Source organism: Arachis stenosperma, chromosome 6 (assembly GCF_014773155.1).
Source record: "Arachis stenosperma cultivar V10309 chromosome 6, arast.V10309.gnm1.PFL2, whole genome shotgun sequence".
In the NCBI taxonomy this organism is placed as follows: Eukaryota; Viridiplantae; Streptophyta; class Magnoliopsida; order Fabales; family Fabaceae; genus Arachis; species Arachis stenosperma.
In genome coordinates this window covers 9,247,942-9,262,933 of record NC_080382.1, presented here as the reverse complement: position 1 = coordinate 9,262,933, position 14,992 = coordinate 9,247,942, and the positions used below count along the sequence as shown (strand labels likewise).

Genomic DNA, 14,992 nt, shown 5'->3' with positions numbered 1-14,992 from the left:
TGCTTCCAGAAGAGCTACACATTCCCCTATATTGTCCACTAAACAGGGCTGTGAGATGCAGTCCTCAGAGTATAGGTTGATCAAATGGTGGTTCCTCCTACAATCCTTGCACATTGCAATCAAGTCAGCATCTGTCACCAACTTCTTCAACCCAGATGGAATCGGAACTCCAGGAACTTTCCACCAACAATTGCCAGCCTCAATGTATCCCAGCTCCTTATAGTAACCCCTTACAAAAAATACATCAAGTGTGTCTCCCTCAACACCCATCAATACCTCTGTATTATCAGGTTCATAAACCATGTCTCCATCCTCACCCGTCCTAAACAACCCACCATGGTGAAAAACAAAGGTCATGGGAGGACCCTCCATCTACAATGACAAACACGAAAACATCATAAACAAACATGACCAGCAACAACTGCTCTGTATCAATCACCACCTACTACACCTAGTTGGTACCAATCAACCTTTAACCCAAAAAAAAAAAACATGCAACAGAACCATCACTAAATTCAAACATCATTGACTACTGTCACAGAGCCATACAAAGTAACACAACCTCACACACGAAAATGCTAAAACAACACTAATAAACCCTAAATCAGACGAACATTAACACCACCACAGTAACAATACACACATCACAAAATAACAAAAGAAATCATATTATGAGTTCAATCCTTACCTCTCAACGTCTCAATGCCTTCTTTTACTAGCAATGCTGCTCCAGTATAACATCTACTCTGCATTCAACGGCCAAAGCCTTTCCACTGTAATCGTCGAGGAGCACTAACGATCCTTGTCGGGGTGGTGCAGAGCTTCGGTCAAACGCTTAGGGCATACCTTGTGGGAGACGACACGTTTTGGAGCGAAAGACACAGCGATGGTTGATATGAGATAGGGGTAAGGCATCGCAACGTTTCAAAACCTCTTCAGAAGACAATACGGCGACGTTTCAACGCTACTGGCTCACTCAACCAAAACGACGTCGTCCTATTTCACTGCCAAGTTGGCGGTTAACGGGCCACGTAAGTGGCCGTTTGCCATCTCATCATCCGAGAAGACGGAAGGACGAACGTGATCAACACGGGTATCTTTCGAGGACGTTTTTTATTAATTTTGGCTTTCGGGGATGAAAATGGAGATCGGGCACACTTTTGAGGACGAAATTGACTATTAACTCAATAATACACATTACTACAAAAGATATATTAATTTAAATTTAAAAAAATAAAAGTGCACATTAATTATTCGAATACAAAAAATAACCAAAAATTACATTAGCCGTTAACTTTATTCTCTTCAAAATTTGAAGGTACTTCTCTTCTTGTTTTCATATATTGAAAATGTTGAATAATTGTTTCATTATCAACTTGATTGAATGTCTCTCTTTCTATATATGTAACCAAACATTCATTCAACCACTCATCTCCCATTCGATTACGAAGTCGACTCTTTATGATATTGATAGCAAAAAATGTTCTTTCAACTGATGTCGTTGCCACAAGTAGAATCAAAGCTAATTTCAACAGAAGAAACACCAATGGATAAATAATATACTTTTTTGTCTCAACAATAAGAACTTCTTTTTATTAGAAGAGACTAATGGAGTGATTTCGGATTCTAGTGGTAGCTTTCTTTTGAAATATTTTTTCATTACTATTTCTAAAATGAAAATATGTATTTTAAATTATTAAATTGATCAATTTACTTTAAAAATTTATATGCAACACAATTACATATAATAGAATAAAACGAAAGATAAACAAATAAATAATAAAGATCACTAAATTGAGAATAAAATAAAACATATAAAGTTATGAAGAGAATAAAAAAATAGATTAATACCTAAACTAAAATTGTTTGAATTAAAATTTGCAATTGAAAATATCAAAAAGAGAAACAATGAAAATTAAAGATACATAGAATCATAAAGAGCTATAAAAAACAAAATATAGAATTTAAGATTTATCTTTTAATGAAAAGAAGATGACCACTAGAAAAGAAATAGAAAAAGAATGTTGAAAATATGAAACTAAGAAGAGGGTTTAAGAGAATAAATGAGTGACGGCTGATATTTGAGAATGAGAGAAGACTAAATTTGATTAGGTTAATTAATAGTCAAAATGATAAAAAGATAAAATGAATTTAGGACTTTAAATAATTGTGCTTAGCTTATTTGTAGTGGGGTCATTTAAAATGGGGGGCATATTATATATATATTTTAAAAAAAATGAAATCAGAGTGGGGCAAGTGCCCCCATGCCTCTGTATAGGTCCATGCCTGCCAGCTAGTAACTAATTGTCCTTACAAAATTGGACTCTTTTATCATTTTCTACCTCCAAAGATAAACCCCATATCATCTTCTCCCTGACCTCCTGCTCATTTATTTGCAACTGGTAAATATCCTTCTATGAACCCCCTCTAATAGGTACAGACTGATGAGAAAGTAATACATTAAGATTTAAATTATTACAAGAACACACAATCTTTTCCCATAATGGACAATCTTTCTTAGAGAACTGCCACCACCATTTGAATAAAAGAGTGGTATTTTGAAGTACTATATCCCTCACTCCTAAATTTTCTAGCTTTTTTGGAACTTGTACTATTTTCCATATCACTAATGGTATCTCATACTTGTCATCTTCGTTACTCCATAGAAATCTCCTCTGCAGTGAGATTAACTTCTCTACCACTGCTTTTGACATTTTGTATAAGTTAAGGTAGTACATTGGCAAACTATTAAGTACTAATTTAATTAGAACAAGCTTACCAGCTTTATTTAAAGTTTTCACTTTCCACAAATTGGATTTCTTTTTCACCTTGTCTATAATCGATTTTCATGTCTTGACAGGTCTTAGATTTGCTCCAAGTGAAACACCAAGATATTTAAATGGCAAGGATGCTTTCTTAGACGGTTACACCCCAATAATTTGCACATCCTCCGCATTCACTTCCTCTCACAATTAACTGGAATCAATCTGAATTTATCAAAATTTACCCTCAACCCAAAGATCACCTCAAAATACCGCAAAACCTCTTGTAATTCCTAATTGTAACCTTATCCCGTGGACAGAACAAGATGGTGTCATCCGCAAACTGTAGGTGAGATAATTAAATATTGTCTCTTCCAACCAACAACGAAAAAATCCTACTATTCCTCACAACTTCACCTACCATCTTATGGAGCACATCAACAACAAGAACAAAGAGAAAAGGAAAGAGAAGATCGCCTTGCCTTAAACCTCGTTTCATCTTGAAGGATTTAGATGTCGACCATTTATCAGAATCAACATAAACACATTCTTTGACCCATCTTCGCCATCTAATACCAAAACCAATTTTTTGAAGGACGATATCCACAAAACTCCACTTGACTCTATCATGCATTTTCTGAAAATCTAACTTAATTATCACTGAACTCTTTTTCCTTGTCTTCAGCCACTGCACAGTCTAACAAGCAATCAAAACTCCATCATGTATCTTCCTTTCCTTTACAAAAATACTATGTGTCTCTCCTACTAATCCTGTTATTACACTCCTCATTCTTCATACCAATACTTTTGATATGACCTTATATACATATTCTACCATGCTGATTGGGTGAAAGTCTTTTATCTCCTTTGTCCCAACGAACTTAGGAACCAGAGCCACCCAGGTAACATTAAAGTCTCTTGGTAGCTTCGCAATTTGAAAAAAAATTCACAATTCCATACTGCTTCCTTTATTTCTTCAACCGATGGCAATTTCTCCAATGCAGCTACATCGTCTTCATGTATCCGATTAATCAACCATCACGAAAACTAACCAATGCTGAAACTTCCTCATGATATAAATTTTTGTAAAAGTCCCTTATACCAATCTTTATAATTATGGCTTGATTCCTCACTAACTGTCTGTTTATCACTAGAGCTTCAATACAATTGTTTCTCCTCCTTGCAGAGGCTAAATGATGAAAATATATGGTGTTATTATCCATCTACTTAGCATGCCGAAACCTAGACATCTGCTTCCAATGAACTTCCTTTCTAACGTACCATTTTTTACAGTAACTAACCAAAGCTTTTCTTCTTGCCTTTATTGTACCATCATACATCTGATTACTGACCAAATCATCTACTTTTTTTTATTTTATTCACAAATTGTTTTGTCTGCAAATCAACATTACCAAACTACCAAAGTGTTACTTATGCCATCTACTCAAAGGTACAGTCAATGCTTTCAACTTATTTGTAAAATGAGCATCTCCTAGACCCCTCCATTCCTCTTTCACCAATCGAAAAAAATCTTCATGTGTGAACCAAGAATCTAAGCTTCAGAACGACCTTGGCCCCCCACCCATCTTGCTATCCTCCACTACGATTGGACAATGATCAGATAGACCCCTTGGGTCTCTTCTAAGTCGCGTCTCAGGAAACTCATCAATCTACTCTAGGTTCACCAATACTCTATCAATACGACTATATGATTGGCCTCGAAACCATGTGTACTTACGATCATGCAGTTCCAAATCTACTAACTCTATCTCCTGGACCCAATTTTTAAATTCTTCTGGTGATGTTGTTAACATACTAGCTCCTTTCTTTTCTTCCACCTGTACAACCTCATTAAAGTCTCCTATGTATCAAAACAGTACTTGACAGAAAACTCGATTTTTCTTATGTAGCTAGTTTCTCCTCTCTTTCATGTGTACTATACATCAAGCAAAACGCACAGTTAAAATTATTCTTCAGTAAAACACCTTCAATGCACAGTCATCTAGTCCCTTTATAACAATTGTTTATCCTAAACATCAGTTCATTTCACATTATTAATAAACCACCAGAAGCCCCTTCCGATTCGACAAATTCTCATTCTACTGCATTATTTTTCCAAATTTGCATAACATCAAATTTAGTAACAATCCCCTTTTTTATCTTTATCAATCCTAACATATTAACATTAATACAAAGTGACTTTGTTACATTCTTCATGCCAATAACCGAAGTAGTGGTGGAAAGATTCTTAACTTGTTTTCCAAATTTTACCAAATTTGGGTCTCAAGCTGTGGTCTATTTGGATATGGCAACTAGGCAACTAGTAGTCGGGGAGTCAGCATACGAACATATTTATTTTAAATAAAAAAGAGAGTTAATACTTATTTTCGTCCATAAATTTGTATGCGAGTTTCAATTTAGTCCCTGAAGTTTTAATTACTTATATGTAGTCCTGCTCACATTAGTCTCTAGGACAATTTTCGACATACAAACGTTTATAGAACGCTGACATAGATAGTCAAATACCACGTTGAAACCTGTAACATATGCAGTTTTGGTTTTGGCGCTCAAATAGCAAAAAACGACATCGTATAACTTGTTTGGGAGAAAAAGTTTCAATAAACACTATTTACGATATTTTTTGACTATTTAAGTGTCAAAACCAAACCAAAATCGTTTTAACAGTCAAGCATAACATCTGACTGTCTACATCAGTGTTTTGTTAACGTTTAAGTTGAAAATTGTTTCTGGAACTAATATGAATTACATTCATCATATTTAAACAATTATATATATATATATATATATATATATATATATATATATATATATATATATATATATATATATATATATATATATATGCTGTCAAATAAAAAATTGCCTTCGTTAAATATTACTATTTATACAATAGAATTATATATAATTTTTATCAAGGAAAGAAAAGATTTTTTAAAATCACTAAAAATTAACTCATTATGGTTATTTAGTGTCCTTAAAATATGCTTCTAACACAACAATGAGTTAATAAAGATTATTATACAAAATTATATCGCTGACTTAAGAATAATTAATTATGAGAATAAAATAATATATTTTCATGGTAATTTTGATTTCTTAAAACATACACCTGAAATAAAATAATTAGTATATAAATTTTTTTAAAATTTATTTAAAACAGAAAAATTGACTGAAAAAATAAAATATATTTTTTACAATAAATTTTTTAAAATTTTTCTATATACTATTGTTTATACTCTATCCTAATACACAGTTAGGCCCAAAGTGAATAAGGTCCAATCTACAAATGTCATCTAGGCCAACACCCGTCTGACCTTATTAATAGAAGTCGAACGCGATGATGTGGGTTTAGCTCTACTTATCCAAATAAGTAACTAACCCTCTCAATATCTCCTATTAATCTAAAAAAAAGATTTCAACAACATCCCTAATAAAAGAGAACAACTACCCAACATCAAAGGTAGAACAACATCCCTATAAATACTTTCAAGTGTTTTTCGAACCCAATCTACTAAAAAAACCTATTTAATATCCTTGTTAACTTAAACATTAAAGTTCTTTGTAAGTACCACCTCCACCTCTTCACGAAGAACTTAGACGACGATACCTTGACATCTATAGACATCGGACACTGTCCCAAAAGAGTTTGGATCTCACGTTCAAATTCAAAAGCAATCCAATTTTAGATAACCCTAAAACAACCATATTTATTGTGCATTTATTTTTAAGTATTCATAATTTTGCAATAATACTTATGAATCATCTTTACATAAGGTATTAATAGATCAAATATGATTATAACGGTTATGATGACTATACAACTTTGGCAATGCTTAAAATTAAAATTATGTTTTTTATTTATTATTTTTTTTAAATTAAAGTGTTGTGACATAGTAAAAAAAATGTAACCTTAATTTAGCTGCATATTTTAATTGTTGTCATTAAAGTTTCTTAGTCATTATAATTATAGCCATAACAGTCATAGCCACCATAAAATGTACATAGATATTGGAGTTAGCAGTTAATTCCAAATTTATATATCAAAAAGGAAAAAAGTACATATATAGAACTTAATCATCTGTAAAAGGATCAATGTCATAGTTTTTAGTAGCTTAATTTGATGATTGATCAATAGAGTATTAACAATCTTTAAACATTATATTTTTACTCTTTGGATCATGTACTTTGTGGTTGCATTTCTAACATTAGTACAACTTTTCTCCATAAGAATATAATAAATAAAGAGTAATTATTCAAATCAGTCCTCAAAGATTTTAAAAGTAGATATTTTAATTATTTTAAAAAAATTAATACACAAAAATATTTTTAAAATTTTATTCCAGTAGACAAATCAGTCCCCAATTCATTTTCTATCAAAATAATTATCCAAATCAGTCTCAAAGGATTTTAAAAACGAATATTTTAACCTCTAAAAAAAATTAATACACAGATCAATTCTCAACGCTTTTCTCCGTCAGACATGATAATCTCCCATTTATTTTTCGAAATGACTCACTAAATTCTTCAAATATTTATTAAAAAAAGAATACTAGTAGATATTATAATCAAATTAACTTTTAAGATCAAGTTAACCCTATTTGATTTCTAATATAATATTTTTTCAAAAAAATATTATTGAACTATCCTCATTACATACACAATTCCAAATCCAACAAAAAGAGATATACTAAATCTCATAATTAGACTAACTTAATATACACATCTATATGACACATGCATATTATTTTTCTTTGATTTATAATATGCGCAAAAACTATGTTAACAAAATATAAATGTGTCAAATTTACAACTTAATTCCATATGCATAATGTCTAATTGTTAACAAGAATATGATCATGTCCTATTTTAAAAAGTATGTTTGTATTAAAAAAATGTTTTAATTTTAATTTTAAAATATCATTATTCACCTTACTTGTTTTCAATTAAAAAAGTGTATTAATATGTTAATATCATCATCCATATGCACAAAACTAAACTAATAATAATAAAAATTGACACATAATAAAAGTAAAAACAGATATTTTATTTTATTAAGTTAGAGGAACTCCCTTGTAAGTTATTAAATTTTATCTACTATAGATAGACTTTTCATTTTAAATAAAGAATTAGGACCATTTTTAGTCTTATCTGCTTAACTGCAACATATATAAATTTGCATACCAACTTAACATTCTTCGTTAGTAAATTACATCAAAAAATAGATGAGACTGTCTGACAAAAAAAACATTAAGAATTGATATATATCAATTTTTTTTGGAAGATTAAAATATCTATTTTTAAAATCTTTAGAGATTAATTTGTCTGTCAGAATAAAACATTAAAGATGTTTTTGTGTATTAATTTTTCTGTGAACTAAAATGTCCACTTTTAAAATTTAGAGATTGATTTGGATAATTACTCATAAATAAATGTGCAGAAGATAAACTTATACACGCGCACACAAATCATTTCAACCTGTATTTATTTGGTAAATCTTTAAATATTGGTATAATTGAAAGAAGAATAGAAGAACGTCAACTATTACTATTAGGAACATCATAATCCATGTTACAAATATTGTTAATAATTGATTTGATTATCAAAGAATGTGTAGCTCATATTTGCAATGTATTTCCTTTCCAAAATAACTAATTAAAGGAGAATGTATAGGATGATAACTTTCATTCTTTGCATCTGAACAAAAGTTCCTCAAAATAAATAAATAATATTAATGTCCATATTAATATGAAAATAAAATATAGTTCCTTAGAAATTTTAAAGCCATTTTATGATAATAGTAATAATAATCGTTAATGTTTCTATCAATAAAAATAGTTATGAACAGTATGTCATACCACTACCAGTGACCCAACAAGAAAAACTATATCACCCCTGTCCAACAACAGAACTTGCTTTTGAGTGCCCTTGATCATTATCTGTTTCCTGCAAAAGATTACAGAGTGTTAGGCAAGTAACAAACCATGAAACTGTTGACTAAATAGAGGTTACTTTCAGACAAACAAATGTTGTCATACAACCCTGTTTATCAGTTGGGGAGAGTTTTTTCTCCCTTGCCTGATCCTGTTAACGGGAAAGATACATCAAAGAAAGCACCTTTTGGCTTTGAGCAACTTGTGCAGAGGAGGATAATGATAATTGTGACAAAAGACAGCTATCATCCTCAAGCTCTTGCAGCTTCTGTGATTCTTTATGATCCTCGTTCTCTTGCTGCTTCTGTGAATATTTATGATCCTCATGCTCTTGCTGATGCTGTGATTCTTTATGATCCTCGTTCTCTTGTGGCTTCTGTGAATCATTATGATCCCCGTGCCCTTGTTGCCTCTGTGAACCATTATGATCCTCATGCTCGTGCAGCCTCTGCAAATCTTTATGATCCTCGTGCTCCTGCAGCCTCTGCAAATCTTTATGATCTTCGTGCTCTTGCTGCTTCCGTGAATCAGTATGATCCCTGTGCTCTTGCTGCCTCTGTGAATCATTATAATCCCCGTGCTCTTGCTGCCTCCATGAATCATTATGATCCCCGTGCTCTTGCAGCTTCTGTAGATCTTTATGATCCTCGTGCTCTTGCAGTTTCTTAAAATCTTTATGATTCACGTGTTCCAGCAGGTTCCGTGAATCTTCATGATCCTCGAGCTCCTGCAGCTTCTGCGAATCTTTATGATCATCGTGCTCCTGCAGCTCCTGCGATTCTTTATGATCCTCATGCTTTTGCTGCTTCAGAGACCCTCTCTCATAGAGAGCATACTCCTCAGGTTTTTCCCACTGCACCATGAAGAGTAACCATCACACAAAATAACAATAAATCAAAACATGTCTGATCGAGATCCAAAGGTTGAAACATTACTTTGCTTTCACAAGTGACGCAATTGTAGTAGTAAGTATGACCATCAGGGCAGTAGTGCTCACTCCAGTCACACTCGGGAAAATCTTCATCTACAGGACTAGTAGGCATATCAGGTGAAGTACTGCCAGCAACTGTATTAGAATTGCTTACACTCTGAGTAGGTGTCTGCAAGAGACATTAAAGCAAGAAATTTTTTGCGGGCTGAGAAACAAATAAACTTAACCAGTAACTAGTCAAATGATAATTCATTTAGTGGTTAGCAATATAGTTAATAGTCAGGGATACAGCTTGGGGGGGACGGGGGAAAAGAGAACTACATTATGTCATTATCTGATACTGTTCCACAATTATAGTACAACATTTTTAAGAAAGAAAAATCTTTCCTCAGAAAAGAACACTCAAAGTTGTTGCATTTATAAAGGCCACAAAAAGAATTGTATGACTAACTTTAAACAGTAACTGCAAAAAATTGTAAATATAATTTAATTGACAACAAACATAACAAGAAGTACCTAACTATCAACCCAGCAGCATCAGCCAACCTCTTCAATAACATAAATTTACTTACATTACGACCAAAATGCCCCTGAAAGAGTGACTTTCAAAGAATGATTGATCACTGTATTACCCAATAGTCACTAACCTGTGAACTTGGCTGCTGCTCTATATTTTGCACTGACAAATCTGTTGGATGCAACTGTCTCTGCACCTCAGGATAAAATGGTTGAGAAGACATCTTCAGAGCTTGATTGCACTGCAAAGGCATCGAAGTCAATTGTGAATGTGGCTGTTGGATAGGAAATGGCTGGGGCACCATGTTAGCCCCAGGTTCCCAATTCTGCATATGAGAAGAAACTTGTGGGTGTGCAATTGTAGAACGATGTGGAGCCATAGGCATAATACTTCCTCTAGTATTTGGATCACCGAAATTTGGCACTGGCCTGTGACAAGATATTAATCAGAAACTACTTTAGCATGTCAAATACATGTAGTAATTACTATTCAAAGTAAGCACCCCCCCCCCCCCAAAAAAAAACCAAAAAAAAAAAAAGGTCAGAAAGAGGAAGATAAAGAAACAAACAAACCAAACTGCTGATTCCTGAGGAAGGGGACCAAAATTTCCATTCCCATTTAAAAAGTTGCCTCTGGGAAGAAAAACAAATAAACAGGATGAACAAAATTCCCGAGTTAGATCCATCAACAATATTCTACTGGCTGGAATAATAAACAACACAAATAAACATGTCGTGTAGTCTTGCATTAATATATTAATAACAAAGACTGTCATGAATAAGTTGTGTGAAATGTAAAGAGGCAAACAGTAAAACCTTGGATCTCCAGTCTTTGGTTTCTTTGGCTCCGCAAAACGAACAATTAATGGATGATCACAACCCTGAATGATTAAACATGACAGTTTAGTATCCATTCAAAAGAAGTCATAACAATATGTATCAGGCACAATATTTGCCTTACTCTCATTGTGAATGTGTTGTTCAGCCCTTTGATTGCCGCCAACGCCATTTCTCTATTAGAAAATTTGACAAAAGCATATCCTTGGAAAACAAGAAATGCATCCATGTGACAAGCATGCTAGGTGAAAAGGAAAATCATGTATAATAGCATCATGAACAAAAATAAGCACAACTTGATGACGTAGACCCAATTCTAACCAAGTTCCCAAAGTGATAATAATTTGAATTTCCTCATACACTGAGCTAAGTGAGGAGTGGGGAGGGAGAGCTCTCTCTCTTCATTCTTAATAAGTTACTATTTTTGTTAATCAGGTGTGTGATCTCCTTGAAATACAATGTCAAGTAAAGAAACAAAAAGATCAGGTTTGTCTATTCTTCAAAGCCACAGAAATGATAAGAACATTATATTACAGGAATAGGGACCAACCACGATTGTGCAGGAAGACATCTTCTATATGTCCATAAGTAGAAAATATCTGCAGAAAACGTGGATACAAAATTTAGAAACTTAGTATGAAACCTAGGATATCACACACAGCCATGCAGACTACACAGAATATTCCATAATATCTTAAGCAAACAATAAACAATAATCTCGTATCAAAGCAAAATTGATGACTGCCATAATAAAGAAGAAAATATCATATCTACCCACTTGTGTGATTGTTTCACGTAATGTTTGGAAATTGAATAACTAATTTTGATATACGAAATAAAAATGTTACTATCTACAAAGTTCCTTCGGAAGATATATTTTTGACTTGGCAAAATTTAGAAAGAAACACATCTTAAACTGAATCAGGCAGCAAAAAACTAGCAGATAGTAGACAATGGTAACCAGCTTTTCGGGCTATCTGTTAACCATAACAACACATGTATCAATATGATTATGAATATTTCTGTCTCTAATATCTGTTTCCAGTTTAATTGGAGACACCTGCAATGGTGAGGGTCTAGACACATTTCTACAGTTTGCACATCATCAAGCGAAATAAAAGGAATATTGGACTACATTCAATAATAAGAAAGATACCATAGCAACTTGTAATTAGGTTAAGGAAAAATATTTGGCTGGATGTGAATGGTGAAACATACTTCTTCTATTTCGTTTCTCGAAGCTTCTTTGTTGATGCAACCAACAAATACTTTATCAGCAACCTCTGAAGAAACATAAGAACAAAAAATGAAATAAAATATGAAGTGATAAGCTGAAAACAACAGCATAAAGAATGAAAACTTATGTTAGAAAATAGTAAGCGATGGGTTATCTTGGGAAAAAGGATGAGAATTTACCTTCTGAAGGATCTTTCTTTTCCACGTTCCGTACAAATGTTCGAACCCCTAGAAAAGGAATAAATATGAATCAAATGACTAATACACAAACAAGTATGAAGCTTTTAATTACTCATCACTCACTGAAGACAGTATACTACGCTAGATGACAAGTTTTTATCAATGAAACTCAATGTTTGAACATAATAGGATGATTCTTTGTAGCATTAAATTTAAACCTGTTGCCTGGTAAGGTCTAGAGAGAGTAAAATGGTAAATGTATGCAGTCTAACCCTTGTGAGTGGAGACTATTTTTCCATGATTTGAAATTTAGAATCCATGATCTCTAAGTCACAAGGCAGCAACCTTACCATTGCATCAAGGCTGACTCTCAATTTTCAAGGGAAGCCAAAGAAAAAAGGGGTCTAAAAACAAAACATACAAAGATTCGGTATAGACACATACAGTACCAAGGCTAAACCGCAGCTTCAAAATGCTTGTGTGCACACAAACAAACATAGAATTACTCTCACCTCCCTTGAGTTTTACCTTCGTTATATACGATACTGTTCTCTATTTTGAGAACATACAGGAACTTCCCGCAACAGACCATATGTCAGGGGAAGTTTGTAACAAATAAAGAAAATGCAAGCAAGGTTTGTGTAATTACCATAAAATAAAAAGGGAGAGAACAAGACGAAGCTATATATGCCTATGAGTTCACATTTCAGTGTGAAACCTGTTCTTTTCACTATTTTTTCCTTAAGAAACTAAACTACAGCATGCATTCAAAACCTTCTTTAAACTGAACCAAACTAGATGGAGAAAATATAATCTATTAATCAGCTAGGAAGTGGAACCTGGTTAAGGCACACTAATACAGTATTTATCTCATAAGTTTTGAAGGAAGTAAAATTTGAAAGAGTTACCAAGCCGTTCACGTTCCCGATCAGCATATCTGACAACAACAGGAGATGATTCCTAGAACATGTAAATGAGCCCAACAATAAATATATGTTTAACTTTGAAATAATAAGCTGTATAGCAGAAAGAAAAGGTTCAAGTCCATCATAGGTAATGTTGTCCTTACCCCAGGAAATGTATACTTATTGTTTAAAGCCTTAATGGCTCTCTCAGCTTCATCTAATGTTGCATATTTCACAAAACAACTTCCTACAAGGTTAATCAAAATTTGAACTAGTGTGATTTCTTTCAGATATGGTATGCGATTACTGGTAGTGTCAAATTAAAGTCATTAATCCTTGCAACCATTGGGAAACCAAATTACACAAACTGATGATGAAAAATAACTTATACCTTGTCGTCCACCAGTTCTCTTATCTTTTAAAAGAACAACCTCAACAATAGTCCCATGCCCTTCAAACACCAGGCGGATCTGATTAAAAATTAAAAGTAGAAAATGAAAAGAGATGGAAGGGTAAGAAACGGTTACAACTTACAAGTTGATAAGCCAGTGTGCCAGCAGGCAAAAGACACAACAAATCTTATCACTTGAAACTTGAAAATCCTAATATCTCAAAAGTAATGCTTATGGCAAAAGGACTTACATCAGTCTCGGTAGCTGTTCTTGGAACCGGTGCAACATAAACTTTTACATGACACGCACCATCTGCTTGATCTGCAAAGAAGAATGCCGGCGAAAAGAATACTTAGCAAAACAATCGTATTATGCATTTATTTATTAAAAAAAAAAACAGCTAAAAGGTAACCCTCTCAAGAAATAACAGGAACAACAGTGCAGCCTCATTGGTCTCAAGTAGAATGCATATTAATAGTCATGGTCATTGGTATGAAAAGCAACAAAATTCAAATAAAAATGTTAAGAGTGTGATTACAGTGTGCAACGGGAAATCAGGTATCAGAATAGAGTGACCATCTAATCTAAGGGCAACATGAAATGAGCATAAAAATAGAATCCAAACCACTTACATATATCAAAAAAGAAAAGAAAAGAGAAAAAAATAAACAGAGGAAACGAAATTGGATTGTACCTGGAGAAGTAGAAGTCCAAGCTCGCTTGCGGGGTGGACGTGAATGGTTATATCCAGAAGCAGGAGAATCGATTGGGTTAGGGTTGGGGAAGGCATTGACCCCGTTGTGGCAGTTGTAGTTGCCGTTAGGGTGGTTGAAGTGGTTGCTGTTGTCTTGGGTTTGAGGTTGAGTGTAACTGTGAGGGTCTCCGCTGAAATTCACCATTTGAGGGATAGCCCAGCTGAGCTACGCTGGTGGATAGAGAGAGAAAGAGGTTCAATTTGGGAAGAAGCTGTGCCCTTTTCCGGTGGTCTTCACAGCTCCGGACTCTGCTCAGCTCGGAAAAGCGAGGTTCTCAACTGATTTGCCGTGCCGCTGAGGGTTTACCAATTGAAAAATAATTAAGAGACCGAATTCATATTTTTAAATAAAAAAATACATTACAAAATGGAATTTTTTATTTTTAATATTGGAGTGGTAGTGGTGTTTTTCTTAAATGTGGATTATTGGAGTGTTATACTTAAATGTGGGATCGTTTAACTAGAGGTACACAAATCGGTGCGTGCCAGGGATTTGTGTTAAAAAAAAATTAAAAAATTTTAAGTACA

The 14,992-nt window shown here is 33.5% G+C and overlaps 1 protein-coding gene across 1 annotated transcript; it reads right to left on the bottom strand.

The window, feature by feature from the left end:
* Nucleotides 1-8,434: 8,434 nt before the first annotated feature.
* On the bottom strand, nt 8,435-14,759 carry LOC130936867 (flowering time control protein FCA). The gene is made up of 15 exons (XM_057867038.1): nt 14,405-14,759; nt 13,961-14,031; nt 13,710-13,788; nt 13,483-13,565; nt 13,322-13,373; nt 12,414-12,461; nt 12,216-12,280; nt 11,548-11,596; nt 11,122-11,201; nt 10,977-11,041; nt 10,734-10,793; nt 10,292-10,589; nt 9,649-9,813; nt 8,898-9,566; nt 8,435-8,726 (listed from the first exon to the last, which is right to left on the bottom strand). Exons 1-15 carry the CDS (start codon nt 14,607-14,609, stop codon nt 8,670-8,672), a joined length of 2,046 nt encoding a protein of 681 aa, XP_057723021.1. The 5' UTR covers nt 14,610-14,759; the 3' UTR covers nt 8,435-8,669.
* Between the last annotated feature and the right edge of the window lie 233 nt (nt 14,760-14,992).